The sequence below is a fragment of the Monodelphis domestica genome, chromosome X (genome assembly GCF_027887165.1).
Source record: "Monodelphis domestica isolate mMonDom1 chromosome X, mMonDom1.pri, whole genome shotgun sequence".
In the NCBI taxonomy this organism is placed as follows: domain Eukaryota; kingdom Metazoa; phylum Chordata; class Mammalia; order Didelphimorphia; family Didelphidae; genus Monodelphis; species Monodelphis domestica.
The window spans coordinates 46,977,080-46,992,744 of record NC_077235.1 but is presented as its reverse complement, the minus strand read 5'-3'; the positions used below and the strand labels follow the sequence as shown (position 1 = coordinate 46,992,744).

General features: G+C 42.4%; 1 protein-coding gene across 8 annotated transcripts in view; it reads right to left on the bottom strand.

The window, feature by feature from the left end:
• ARHGEF6 (Rac/Cdc42 guanine nucleotide exchange factor 6) overlaps positions 1–15,665 on the bottom strand; it is a 151,401-nt gene that overhangs the window by 63,469 nt on the left and 72,267 nt on the right. For all 8 annotated transcript variants that reach the window (XM_056808869.1, XM_056808872.1, XM_056808870.1 and 5 more), the window contains one exon: positions 4,128–4,198. In XM_056808869.1, coding sequence (XP_056664847.1) covers positions 4,128–4,198 — 71 coding nt within the window. The remainder of the gene's footprint in view (positions 1–4,127; positions 4,199–15,665) is intronic.

Sequence of the window (15,665 nt, the reverse complement as noted above, 5' to 3'; positions counted from 1 at the left end):
AATGGATACCACATTCTCTTTTAAAGTAAAATCTCAAGCAAATTAACTAAAGTAGGTTGATCCTTTTCTGTCTCCCAAATTCAACCCCTAAGAAATTATCAAAATTGTACAGGACTCAGGGGTGTGAAACACTTGTCATAAAGGGGGTCTGGGAGGACTGAAGAGAATTGAAGAGACTGAAGAGAAGAGATAAAAGGCACATATCAAATCTAGAATGTAAGATGGCTAGAGAAATAGGCGTCAGTCACATTGTAAAGAGGGGTCTGTCCAGACTAGAGACAGGATGTCTTGGGTTCCAATCTGGCTTCAGACACCTCATCGCTGTATGACCCTGGGCAAGTCACTTAACCCCCATGGCCTACTGCTTACTGTTCTTCTATGTTGGAACCAATAACAGTACTGAGTCTAAGGCAGAAGATAAGGGTTAAAAAATAGGAGTCTGTGTGTGTGTTTGTACACATATGCATGCACGCAAGAATGACCTAAACATATTGTGTGAAGGGAGTCCATCAGATGTACAGATCTGACAATTTGGGCGAAGGGCAGTGTTGAAGAATGGATGCGAATGCCACACAATGTGTGTGACAGATGCTGTATGAGGGCAAGGTTGCCAGTCAAAACTCCAAACTCCAAATACTATGCTACCTCATCCTGGTTGTGGGTCCCAGCACCCAGATTCTATGATAACAAACTGGTTACAATGGTTAAATACCAGTCAGGTGTATATGTGTGTGTGTATGTATGCATGTGTGTACATGCACACATTCGTGCGTATCAGACACAAAAGGCCAGTGGAGGGAAGAGGGAATAGTCAAAGATGAGCAAGAAGTGGGAGGGAGCAGAGAAATGGCATAAAAGAAATATGTTTAACAGTGTGTTTTTCTTATCATAAAATCATAGGATCATAAATTTAAAACAGAAAGGGACTCTAGAGACCACAGAGTGCAACTCCATCATTTTACAAAGGGGGGAACTGAGGCGAGTGACTTACCCAAGGTCACAAGGATTAAGAGTCAGAATTGGAATTCAAGGGGGCAGCTGGGTAGCTCAGTGGATTGAGAGCCAGGCCTATAGAAGAGAGGTCCTAGGTTCAAATCTGGCCTCAGACACTTCCCAGCTGGGTGACCCTGGGCAAGTCACTTGACCCCCATTGCCCAGCCCTTACCACTCTTCTGCCTTGGAACCAATACACAGTATTGATTCTAAGATGGAAGGTGAGGTTTAAAAAAGAGAGAATTGGGATCCAAACTCAGAGCCTCTGACTCCAAATCCAATGGTTAGGACTAATGAAACTAAGGGATTCAAGGTGGGTTTGGGGGCACTGGGTAGAAGAATGAGGAGCCTAAAGAGGACTGGTAGTGAAAAAAGGCCACTGATACAGACATAGGGTACAGAGTGGGGGAGAGGCCAGTGCCATAGGTTTACCCTAGATGATGTCTATCTGAACTGAAACCCTAGCTGCATTGGCAACCACATGTGGGGGGCAGCCTCAACCTTTAGCGGGGCACTGAATGTGCCCATTTTCCAAGGGCTCTTTTTGCAGGGCCTCTTTCTCCTGGCCTTGAGGCATTAGTAAGAGATCCTTATATAGCACAGTGGTACTGCTGAATGTGTCACACTGGAATCCTGTGGGGCCAGTTCAGGCCAACATCATTAAGCCTCTCATTTGTCATCTCAACACTTCAACTCTCGCTAAGCCAAGGGATTCAATTTACACGTCTTCAATGCCTCAAAGATCTGTCATGGGGGTACAGGGAAAACCTCCCTCCCTTCAGCACAAATCACAGCCCCTCTGACTTTGGAGCCACTCTTTGACATTCACAGAATCACAGAATTGCAGAGCTAGAAGGACCAGTCCTGAGAGGCCAAAGAGTCCAATGTGTACTTAAAGCAAATCCTCACTACGAGACCCCCCAACATGTGGTCATCCCGCCTTGGCTCAGAGACTCACAGAACGCTAGATCTTGAGCTGAAAGGGCCCTTGGAAATCATCTAGTCTAAAGGTCACAAGTAATAGCATCAGAGGTAGAATTTAAACATAGGTTCTGAAACACCAGAGCTCCAACTCTTTCCACTGGACCACACCACCAACTACTGGCCCAGTTCTAATCATTATGAAGCTCTCCCCTACATCAAGAAGTCCATCACCGACTTCTCTACTACCAGCAATGCAATAATCCAAAACAATTCTGAGGGACTCATGAGAAAGAAGCTCTCCACATCCAGAGAAAGAACTGTGGGAGCAGAAACACAGAAGAAAAAACAACTGCTTGATCACATGGGTTGATGGGGATATAACTGGAGATGTAGACTCTGAATGATCACCTTGGTGTCAACGTCAATAATATGGAAATAGGTCTTGATCAATAACACATGTGCAACCCAGTGGAATTGCGTGTTGGCTGGGGGGTGGGTCGGAGGAAGGGAGGGAAAGAGCATGAATCTTGGAACCATGGAAAAATATTCTAAATCAATTAATTAAATAAAATGTTTCAATTCAGAAAAAAAGAAAGAAAAGAAGTCCATCACCAGCTTTTGTGTCTCATCTTTTCCTTTTGCCACACTCCTGAACCATGTGGTTCCCATCATATTGACCTGCTTATGCCTTCTGATCCCATAACTCCCTCTCTCACATTTCCATTTTAAATGTATTTTTTAATGAACAAAAATCTATTTTCTTTCCTACCTCCCTTCTCTCAGTGGAAAAAAACAAAAACAAAAATAAAACTTTCATAATAAATACACAGTCAAAGAAAATAAAATTGCACATCAGCTACATCCAGAAACCCTTCCATCTCTTGAACAAGGACACATGTAAAACCCAGTGGAATTGCGTGTCAGCTATGGGAGGGGCTTGGGGGAGGGGAGGAAAAGAACATGAATCTTGTAACCATGTAAAAATATTCTAAATTAACTAATTAAATAAAAATTTCAAAGAAATTCTTCCATCAGCCCTCTTTCAGGAGGTAGATCAACTATTCCATCAGGAGTCGCCTGTAATTGCAGTTCACCATTGCATTGATCAGAGATCTTAAGCCTTTCAGAGTTATTTGTATTTATGATATCATCATTGTGTAAATCACTCTCCTGGCTCTGCTCACTTTAATCTGCATGAGTTCATACAAGTAGGCCTTCCTAGGTTTCTTTAACATTTCTTTCTTTTTTTTCCTAAACCCTTCCTTTACATCTTAATATCAATTCTAAGACAGAAGAGCAGTTAGGGCTAAGCAATGGGTTAAGTGACTTGCCTAGAATCACACAGCTAGGAAGTATGTAAGTCCAGATTTGAACCCAGGTCCTCCCAATTCCAAGCCTGGCACTCTAACGATTGTACTGCCTAGCTGCACACACTCTCCCATCATCCTTTCTTTTCTTTTCCTTTTTCTTAAATAGTCCTTACCTTCTGCTTAGAACTGCTACTAAGTATCAGACCCAAGGCAGAAGAGTGGTAAGGGCTAGGCAAATGAGGTTAAATGACTTGCCCAGGGTCACACAGCTGGGAAGTGTCTGAGTTCAGATTTGAACCCAGTACCTCCAGACTCTAGGTCTGTGCTCTATCCACTGAGCCACCCAGCTGCCCCACTTCATCATTTCTTATATCACCACAGTATTTAATCATATCCATAAGCCATCATTTGTTCAGCCATTCCCCAATTTGGAGGTGCCACCTAAGCTTCTAGTACTTCTTTCCCAATCACCTGCTTTTCTTCTAATCTTAGCTTCACTGTTTGTTTGCCAAAACCTTATTAATTTTATGTAATCCAAATGACACTTTATCTTCTGCAATCCTCTCTGTCCCCTGCTTTGTCATGTATTGTTCCCGCAGCCCCAGATCCCAAGGGGAATTTCTTCCTTGGTCCTCCAATTTATATCATGCTTTACGTCTTAGTCATGCATCTGTTTGGAGCTAATCTTGGCACCTGGTGTGAGATGCTGCTCTCAAGTGCCTAAGGACCTGAAGGGGTAAAAGAGAGGGCCTATCCCTCTGTAGCCAACCTGGCCATGAGGCTCTCTGCACTCGCTGGCCTAGTCCTTGGACAGGACACACAGTCCACTGCCGGGCCCATCTGATTTACACAAACAGATTAAATCATAGGCATGAATTAACTGAACAGTTTAAGACTCACCACACTGTAGTAATTCTTGGTAAGCTGAAGAGTGTCAAGTCCTTTTACCATCTTTGGGGAGCCAGGTTTCTCTGTAAAAATACATTGAAAGGATTAAGAGTGACACAATCCTTTTACAACATTAGGCTCATTGACAGGCTATAAAATGATGACTTCTAGATTGATCAGTAAGAAACCGACAATCTTTTCTTTTAAACCCTCACCTTCCCTCTTGGAATCAAGGTTATGTATTGGTTCCAAGGCAGAAGAGTGGTAAGGGCTGGGTAATGGGAGTCAAGTGACTTGCCCAGGGTCACACAGCTGGGAAGTATCTGAGGCCAGATTTGAACCCAGGACCTCCCATCTCTAGGCCTGGCTCTCAATCCACTGAGCCACCCAGCTGCCCCCAAGAAACCAACAATCTTAAGGAAGCCTGACCCTCACTTTATTAAATCAGAGAATTATGGAGTTGGAGGAGACCTTAGTTTAATTCATCTGGGAATGAGGCCATCATGCTAGATATCAGGAGACTTGGCCAAGGTCATGTAGCTAGTCAGTGGCAGAGCTGGGACTAGAAATTCAGAACTTTCAATGGCAACAGACACAGCCTCTCAATTCCATTCCAATGAAATGTACAAAAGAAGTAAAAACATTAAAAGTGGAGTTAGTCTTTACAATCTTCCATTTAGATGCACATCAATGACTCAAGGACCTGAGATTCCAGCGGCATGCAGCGGCATGGGGAACTTCCTCCAATTTGAAACACCCAATAAAAGTGCCAGGAAGATGGCCTCGTTTGGGCACCCCCTGCCACCCCAGTACACTAGAGCCAGCTTTCTTGTGCTCAGTTCCTGGGTTGTGTCTCTCCCGAGGCTCAAGTCAACAGGAAAAACATCAACACAAAAAGAATTCTGGACTTCTGGTTTCTTGAAATCTCTTTGTTCCTTTGAGGCTCAGCACTTCTAGTCTTTCGGTCTCTTCCTGGTGCTTCCTCAGAGCTAAGAGACTTGCCCAGAGAAGCACAGCACCTGAGTGGTCACTAGAGAGCTTGAAGCTGAGTCTTTCTGACTCCCAGGACAGGACCCTGTCTATCTACACCAGCACTCTGCCTCTCCAAAGCAAGTTTCTAGAAAGCTGCAGAAATGAGAAGAGTCATCATAAATAAACTTTCCTTCTGGGCTAAAGCCCAGACCTGGATCTGTAATTCCCTGAGAACCAAAGATGTATTTCTGTGTCTGGAACTTTAGAGATCATTTGCAATGGTCTCTAAAATATAATATGCCCTTTTTTTGGACAAAGTTAAACTTCACTCCTATCAACTTCATTTCCATTTCTTTTTTATGGGGGTCTTCTTTATAGAAACATTTTGATACAATGGATACTTCCCAACAAAAACGCCAACAACTCCCTAACCCAGAAAGTACCGTGAGGAAAAGGAATCATCTCCAAGTTTGTGCATTGCTAAGACTGATGGGACGTGCCAGTTTCTACTCTCCCAACTCACCAACTAGGCCCTTTTCTTTTCAAATTTTTTTTAAATCTCTACTTTCTGTCTTATTAACAACTCTAAGACAGAATGGCAAAGGCTAGGCAAAAGGGGTTAAGTGACTTGTCCAGGGTCACACAGCTAGGAAGTGTCTGAGGACCTAGATCCTCGGAATTTTAGACCTGGCGCAGTGTGCATCACCTAGCTAACCTGTGCTTTGCTTTTCAAATACAAAGTCCTGCCCTGTTCAAAAGAGCAATCTTGGAGGCAGCTGGGTGGCTCAGGGGATAGAGAGCCAGGCCTAGAGAGGGGAGGTCCTGGGTTCAAATTTGATCCCAGACACTTCCCAGCTGTGTGACCCTGGGCAAGTCACTTGACCCCCCGTTGCCTAGGCCTTACCACTCTTCCGCCTTGGAGCCAACACACAGTATTGATTCTAAGGCAGAAGGTGAGGGTTTAAAAAAAGAGCAATGTCCTTGCAGAGGGGGCAGTTATGGTAGATAGACACTGGAGCTTCTTCAATTATCTGGCCTCTGGATTTCCACAGTTGCAATAACACTCTTCTACTCAGAGCTGAATTCTTGAAGAATCAACTTTTCCATGGCACCTTCTTACAGAATCACAGAACCTCAATGCCCATCTGGTCCAAATCCTGTGTTAAGAAAATTCTCCCCTCTCCCATGTATCTAACAAGTGGGCATCCAGACTGTGCTTGAAAGACCTCCCCTGAGGGGGCGCCCACTCCCTCCTGAGGCAGCTAATTCCACACCAGGTCAGCTCTCATCATTAGGAAGCTTATCCTAACAACTGCTGCCTCTTTCCAACATCCACCTCATTGATCCTGGTTCTTCCCTCTGGGACTGAAGAGAATAAGAGGCATCCCTCTATTCCAGGACAACCTATCATATAAATGGAAGCAGCCTTCATTTCTCCTGAGTCTTCAGGCTACATCACACCACCAATTCTCTCAATTTATTCTCAAAAGGCCTGGCCTCAAGGTCCTTTGCCAGGCTGACTGCCATCTTGTGAAAGTTCTCAAGGACCAAATCAATGATCTTCCTAAAATGTGGTACCCAGAACGAGCCCTGATACTCCAGTTGTGATCTGATGAAGACTGAGTTGGGCAGGAAAAATCACCTTGGGCTGTGGGAGCCACTATATCCAACTATGGCCACAGACTGAACTGCTATCCAGTTGATACTTCAAACCTTTCTCAGAAAAAGTGCTTTCTAATCTCACCCTGCCTCTTGCTGCTTCCTGGGTTCATGTTCATCTATTTTTCTCAAGGCAGCTTTTCGGTGGAGATATGAGATAATCCAGGATTGCATCTTCTCTTCCCTATACCTCTCAGTCAATACAAAACCAGTACACCAAATCAATATGCCACCAAAAACAGTACTCCGGAATAGGGAGTGACAGCAATACCAAGTCTATGGCCCAGGAGAGAAGGGGAAGATGGGAACGAATGTTACTCAGACAGTCAAGTATTTATTAAGCATTTAATATGTGTGAGGCACCATGTTGTACCATGAGGATGCAAAGAAAGGTCAAAATATGGTACCCACCCTCAAGGAGTTTACAGTCTAATGGTAGAGGCAACGTGTAAATAACTAGGCCCTTACAAGATATATACAAAGGAAACAGAAGGCAATCCTAGGAGGGAAAGGCAGTAAAACAGTGATGGTTGGCTACAGGAAGGGGTGGGGGAAGAGAGGGAGGGAAAGAATATGATTCCTGTAACCAAGGAATAATGTTCTAAATTGACTAAATAAAATTTTCCCCCAAAAAACAGTGATGGTGAACCTATGGCATGGGTGCCAAAGGTGGCACACAGAGCATTCTCTGTGGACATGCAGTTGCCCTCCCCACCCCCCACAGCAGCCAGTGTTCCTTACTAAAAAGGCAGAGGGACTCAGGCAAAGATGCTCTCCTTCCCCTCTCCACCTGACTGATAACATTTTTCACAACCCCCGCCCCTCTGCCCAGCAGCCCCATGGAGTGCACAGGAGGTCAGATGGGCTGCACATAGGAGGCAGAGCTGAAGGGGAGGGGGGCACTCAGGATACTCCCCTCCCCCCTCTCTACACTCACTAAAGACATTCCTCACTTCACTCACCCCTCTGCCCAACAGCCCAATGGGAATGCTTTCTCCCTCCCCTGGTAGGGTAAGGGAGGGGGGTGGGGCACACTCAGCACTTGGTGTGGAGGAGGGGCACAGCACTTCATGTGGAAGGGGCACAACACTTGATCTGGGGTTAGGGTAGGATTGGGGTAGGGCCCAGCACTCTGTCTCCAAAAGGTTCACCATCACGGCATTAAAAAATGGGGACACTGAGAAGGGTGTCCTGAAGAAAGAAGGGCAGGAATTGAGCTGAGTCTTGAAGGAGGTTAGAGAAACTACAAAGTAGAGGGCAGGGGGCAAAATATTCCAGGTATGAGGGAAGTCTATAAAGAGTTATAAAGGTCAAACAGAGGGACAGACAGTCAGGATTTGTACAAAATGCTGAAATGGACAGTGGAATGAACAGAAAATTGGGTTTGGAGCCAGAATGCACTAGTCTCCAACTCCGCTTCTAATATCTAGAACATGAAGATAACAACACCATATCACCACACCATACAACCTTCTGGGAGAGACCAAAGAAAAGAAAGTCACTGATCACAGGATAAGATGGTAGAATGTTCAACACTTTAGAGGTCGGGCCTTTGTTTAGGGATAGGGAAACTGAGGTCTACAGAGGAAAAGGGTCCCGCCTAATGCCAGAAAATTATTAAAAGGCAGATCTAGAGTAAGATCCCAAGTTTCCTGACTCACAAGAGTCTGGGGTTCTTTCTGTTATATCATACTATGATCTGCCCTATCTCATTCCTCCCTCCCTGGCTCCATGCCTACTTCTGATAGTTTGGTTCATCAGGGCAGCTAGGTTGCTCAGTGGATAGAACACTGGGCCTACAGTCAGAAAACCTGAGTTCAAATTTGGCCTTTACTAGCTGTATGACATTGACATTTACTAGCTGTATGATGCTGAACAAGTCACTGACCCTCTTTTCCTTCAGCTTCCTCATCTATAAGATATAGATAATTAATAATAACACTTTCCTCTAAGGGTCTGTGACAGAGTTGTGAGGATTAACACAGTGCCTGGCACATAGTAAAGGCTATATAAATGTTAGCTATCTAGCTGGTCCCACCAGCCACACGTCTTCCTTGGTGAGCTTGTTTTAAACGCAGCTCGGGGTTTCATAAAGCTCTTTTTGGTGAGTATGTCCTTTTGTGCCTACTCTGTCCCCTCTAGACCATGCCTCAACATTGCCCCAGAACTTGGGATTCTGGAGAACAAAACATTATGCATAAGGAAGTCTCATCCTTAAAGGATCAGCCAGTGGTGGCAGACATGGGCAGGAGAGCATGCAGATGGTGGACAGCAAACAGATGGGGAAGAACAGACTGGGAAATAGCTAACATTTATTAAGTACCTATGTGGAAGGCACTGAACTAAATACTAGGGGTATGAAGCTGGAAAAAGCCAGAGCCCCCGCCTCAGGAGGTGGCATTTCTTCTGGGAAGATGGGCACATGTCTACCCTTAAGTGTGCCACAGGGTCATATGAAGGAGGGAACAGCAATAACCAGGGGATAGAAATAAAGAAAGGCTTCATGGGGGAAGTAGTGCCAGAGCTCAACCTTGAAGGAAGATAAAGATTTGGAAATGAGGACAAAGTGTGTTTTAGGCATAGCAGACAGCTTGTGCAGATGCATGGAGTGGAAGATAGAATGGTCATCGCAGATTACTGATTTAGAGCTGGAATGGACCTTAGAGGTCAGAAGGCCCAACCATCTCATTTTACTGATGGAGAAACAGAAGCAGAGCCAGGGAACAACCAGCAGTCCAGTTTGCATAGAACACCGAATATTGAATTTAATTTGATTTTTAATTTTTAATTAATTTAAATTTAATTTGAATTTTTAATTTTAATTTAATCAATTTAAATTTAAATTTAAATTTTATTAAATTTAATAAATTTATTATTAATTATATATATTATTATTGTTAATAAAATTAAATTAAATTTTTATTAATTTTAAAAATCAATTTAAAATGAAGGCCAGAAAAATAGGTGGGAGCCATATTGTGGAGGGCTTTAAATGTCAAGCTGAAAACTTTGTATTTTATCCTAGTAGTAATAGGGAGACACTGAAGCCATTTGAGCAGGAGAGTAGCACAATCAACAAAAGGCAAATAAAAAGAAATGTGCTGGTCCCAACTTCAAGATTTGGAGAAGTATACCAATCTCTGGAGATCAAGGCCTGCTTCTACATGACACTGCATGACAAGGTGTGGCATGGAGTGATCTGGGTAGCATGAAGGGAAAAAATATATGAAAATCCAGGGCTTGTCAATGCAAAGAATTCTTAAGTGAGAACTAAGTAGTCCTGAGCATGTTTGCATACACCTGGATAAGTACATGCGCTCTCTCTCTCTCTCTCTCTCTCTCTCTCTCTCTCTCTCTCTCTCTCTCCCTCTTTCCCGTCTCTCTCTCACACACTCAGACACACACACACACACACACACACACACACACACACACACACACACACACGCACGCACAAAACCTTTCAGATCATATCTCCAGGACCCAGAAACTCATCAATTCAACCAATTTAGTATTCAAACTGCAATATGGCAAAACAACCAGTCAACTGAGTGGGGCCCGTAGAAAGAGTGGTCGGAAAACTTCTGGAGTCCTAATGCAAAGATCCCTGCCCAAACAGTTTTCATTCTCCTCTCTCCCTACCCCCACCCCCACCTCAACCCTTAACATGGATTCCTGCTGCGGGCTCCATGGCTAGAGGGCACCGAGGACACTTTGGGACTTGAGTAGCAGCTCTGGGCATGAAATCAATCTGGACTATACCCATGGGGACTGCAAACAAACAGTCTGAAGACCAAACTGGGAGCGGAATTCCAAGCCTGGCTTACACAAGCCCTTAGCAGGGGAGAAAGTCATCCCGAGGCTGACCATGGAGCACCCATTTAATCATGCTCCACATCAACAACGGCCACCTCGGATTTCAGCTAGGCAGGCCCCTGCTGCACAGCCTAAAGCCCCTCCACTGAGAGTCCACAAGTTGTGGTGGATAAATAAAATTCAGCACCCTGAGGCCAGAATGGTACTGAGCTAGGCTGGTCCTGGGATAAGGGACTCACATGGTCCATCCCGACATGGGCCTTTCAGTTTGTTCCTTCACCCAGCAGTTGGATGGCCTTCTCTAGCTGGCCTGTAGGCCCAGAACCCAGCCTGTACAGCTTCCCTTACATCCTAGCTAGAAGCCCACCTTCTCTGGGAAGCCCCCTGGAGCCCCTCTTAATTCTGGTGCCTTCCATCTGCTATTTCTTTCTTTTTTCTATCTCTTGTTTGTACCTATTTGCCTTATTGTTTCCCCACTTACAGTGGAAGCTCCTTGAGGTCAAGAACTGTCTTTTGCCTCTTTTGGGGGGGGGCTTAGCACAGTGCCTGGTGCCTAGTTAATAAACATTTACTGGCTAACTATAATGCAAGGTACTGTAGTAGAAACTGGGGGCTTGAAGAAAAAAGTGACCCAGTTTCCCTCCTTCTACATGAGGTCTTTTCTGATGACCCTGATTCAGTTCCTCCCCTCTCCCAGTGTCTTCTATGGATGGATTTTGTATATGCTTCTATATGTACACATTGTTTCTCCCAGTAGAAAGGAAGGTCCTCGAGGGCCAGGACTCTCTCTCTCACATTTGTCTTTATATCCTCAGGGCATTGCAAGTAGCAATGGAATAAAAGCCACTGGCTGACTGTCCTCAAAGAGCTTACATTCTATTGAGAGGAAACAACACATACCCAGAAAACAAATATTTACAAAATACAAAAATCATTCCTCGGACAGGGCACTAGCAACCAGGGGAGGACGAACAGAGTCAGAAAAAGTTTCATGTAGCAGATACTAAAACTGAATCTAGAAAGAAGATAAAGGATCCAAGAGGCAAAAGGGAGAAGGGAGAGCATTCCAGGCATAGGGGACAGCCCAGGCAAAGACTTGGAGAGGGGAGATCAAACAGCCAGTTTTCTGGAGTGTCACTCATACAAAGGGAAGGTCACATGAAGCTTAGTTGGATCTGCCAGACTTCATGCTCTACTAGTTTAGTTTTCAAGGATCCAGGGTCACTTGCACATCATTCTGAGGCATATGCTCCAGAGGACCCGCTTCATTAACTGAAAAAATAACCCATTTCACTGATGTCTATACTTCTGATGAATAAACAAAAAGCATCTGTCAATCACTTCTTATGTGCCAAGCATTATGCCAACCTCTGGACATGCAAGCAGAACAAAAAGAAGAAAAAAATCCAGTTTCTGACCTGAAAGAGCTCACAATCTAATGGAGGGGATAAAGCAAAAACCCCTGAAGGAATCAGAATGATCAAAGACGTAATGAAAGTTTCTCTTTTTGCAGATGGCATTATGGTAAATTGGAAAATTCTCCAGATTCAATTAAAAAGTTAATTGAAACTATCAACAACTTTAGCAAAGTAGCAGAATATAAAATAAATCATCAACATTTCTATAAATTACTAACAAAGACTTGCAAGAAGAAAGAGAGAGAGATCCCATTTGAAATAACTGCAGACTGAATAAAATACCTGGGAATATACATGCCAAAACAAACCCAGGAACATAATTATAAAATAATGTTTACACAAATAAAGTCAAATCTAAATAACTGGAGAAATAATAATTGTGCATGGATGGGCAGAGAAAAAAATAAGTGAGTTTATTTATTTAATTAATTCATTTAGAATATTTTTCTGTGTTACATAATTCATGTTCCTTCCCTCCCCTCCTCCCACCTCCCTCCCGTAGCCAACGCACAATTCCACTGCATTTTACATGTGTCACTAATCAAGACCTATTTCCATATTATTAATAAGCAAATATAATTAAAATGACAATCCCACCTAAAGTAATCTATTTATTCAATGCCATCCCAACTAAATTACCAAAAATTATCTTTATGAGCTAGAAAAAAGTAATAATAAAATTCATTTGGAAGAATATCAAATGGATTAATAAAAATATACAAAGGAAGGAAATCGAAGAGGTCCAGATTTTAAACTGCATTATAAAGTAGTAATCATCAAAACTATCTGGTACTGGCTGAAAAGAAGAAAGGTAGATCAATGGAACTGAATAGATTCCACAAACAGTAGTAAAAGATTATGATAACTTGTATTTGACAAAAGTATAGATCCAAGTTTTGGGGATAAGAACCCTCTATTTGGTAAAAATTGCTGAGACAATTGGAAAGTAATTTGGCAGAAACAAGGTGTAGACAAATATCTTACAACATTCATTAATATAAAATCAAAATGGCTACATAAGAGACTTAAAAGGAGATATTCTAAGTAAATTAGAAGAATAGAGAACAAATTACCTATCAGATTTATGGATAAGAGAGGAATTTATGAGTAAACAAAAGATAGAGAGCATTGTGAGATATAAAATGGATAGTTTTCATTATATTAAAGTTTTCATACAAATAAAATTAGTGTAGCCAAGATTAGAAGGAAAACTGAAAACTAGGCAAAACATTGTATAGATAGTTTCTCAGGTGGAGAATATATCTATACATAGATACATATAATCTATCTAAAATATACAGAGAACTTTGTCAAATTTACACGAATAAGAGCCATCTTATATGAACTGAACCCAGAGAACACTATATACAGCAACAGAAATATTATTTGATGATCAACCATGAAGGACTAAACCATTATCAACAAAGCAAGGCTCCAAGATAACTCTAGGTGATTCATGATGACAAATGTCATCTATAACCAAAGAAGGAACTATTGCAGTCTGAGTGCATATCAAAGCATGCTATCTTCCACTATATTTCCTTCATGAATTTTTTATTGTATGTGTGATACATGTCTTTGGGCCACGAGGAATAGGGAACTATGTATCACATGAATTTCATGACAGCACTAGTATACCCTATATTAGGCTATTTATCACCTAGGTAGGAAGGGGAAGGGAGAGAATCTAAATCACAAAAGGTCAGATAACAATTGTCAAAATTTATTTCTATATGTAATTTTTAAAAGTTTAAAAAGAAAAGAATAAGAGCCATCTTCCAGTTGATAAATGGTCGAAAGATATGAACAGAACATGCTCAATATGAATCAAAAAAATAATGAGCTCTTAGGTTGAATTAATAGAGTTAATATGCCTAAAACCCAGGGATGACGGATGTGCTCTGGTCAATTAGTTGATTAACAATCATTTATTAAATGTCTAATATGAGTTGGATACTGTTGTTAGCCACTGGGAACATAAAGACAAAAACCAAAACAATTTCTACTTTCAAGGAGGAAAAAAATGAACAGAAAATTATCAGATGAAGAAATCAAAGCCACATATAAGTATGTAAAAAATGCTCTAAATCCCTACTGATTAGAGAAATGCAAATCAAAACAATTCTGAGATACCATCTCATACCCATTTGACTGGCTAAAATGACAAAAGGGTGTTGGTGGAGCTGTGGACTGATCCACCATTCTGGAGAACAATCTGGAATCACATCCAGAGAGTTCTAAACCGTGTATACCCTGAGACCCAGCAATACCACTGCTGGGTCTGTTTCCCAAGGCGATCAGGGAAAAAAAGAAAAGGAACTGTATGTTCCAAAATATTTCTAGCAGTTCTCTTTGTGGTGGCCAAGAACTGGACATTGTGGGCATGTCCATCACTTGGAGAATGGCCGAACAAAGTGTGCTATAAGACTGTGATGGAATCATACTGTACCAGAAGAAATAATGAGCAGGTTATTTTTTTAAAAAGCTTGCAAAGACCTACATGAAATTATGAAGAGTAAAATGAATAGAACCAAAAGATATCATATATAGCTACAGAATTAATAATGGAAGAATAACTTGTGAACGTCTGCCTCCACAGAAGGAACTGATAAACAGAAATACGGAAGATATCTATATAGACATATCTTTTTGTCCAGTGATACCTTCTATGGTGCAGGGAGGGGAGAGGGGCTAGGATATCTACAAATAAATGCTATTTAAAAAATAAATAAAATTAGATTTTTTTTAAAAACAGTCCCAGAGAAGTGTGAGATGACTTAGGATGGGTAAGTACAAAGAGGAAGGGGGGAGAGAGAGAGAGGGAGAGAGAGAGAGGGAGAGAGAGAGAGAGAGAGAGAGAGAGAGAGAGAGAGAGAGAGAGAGAGAGAGAGAGAGAGAGAGAGAGAGAGAGAGAGAGAGAGAGAGAGAGAGAGAGAGAGAGAGAGAGAGGGGAGAGAGAGGGGGGGGGAGAGAGAGAGAGGAGAGAGAGGAGAGAGAGAGAGAGAGAGAGAGAGAGAGAGAGAGAGAGAGAGAGAGAGGGGAGAGAGAGAGGGGGGGGAGAGAGAGAGGAGAGAGAGAGAGAGAGAGAGAGAGAGAGAGAGAGAGAGAGAGAGAGAGAGAGAGAGAGAGAGAGAGGAGAGAAAGGGAGAGAGAGAGAAAGCCTTAGAGAAAGTAGATAGAAGGTGAAATCTGCTCTCTAATTCAAGCCATAAGAGAAAAGGCTGTGAGGAGATGGAAACTAATGGCCACAGAGGAGAGTGTTCAATGATTGCCAGTTTCATTTCTCTCCTATTTGTCTGCCCCAAAAGAATCTAGAGAAGAGTAATTCCTTTTGCCACCTGCATGCCAGTGTCTTTCTGATAAAGATTTGTAGCCCTAAGAAGTGTAGTAATGATGGCCCCTTCGCAGATGCTGCTGGACTATAAAGAACATGCCTGAAGAGTCCTAGTATCTTGGCCTTTATACTTTGCCAAGAAAATTTAACACTATCTGACATTTGCAGAACTCTTAAAAGTTTGCAGAGTGCTTTACCTATGGAATCGCAGTTTGAGAATTGCAGTGATGGGCAATCTGGGAATTTACTGGGATTTATCATATCATGATCATTTATCATGGGCATGATGGCATTTGAACCTTCCAACCACCCAATGAGTCAGTGACTAGAGGCATTCATTTATCAATCCTC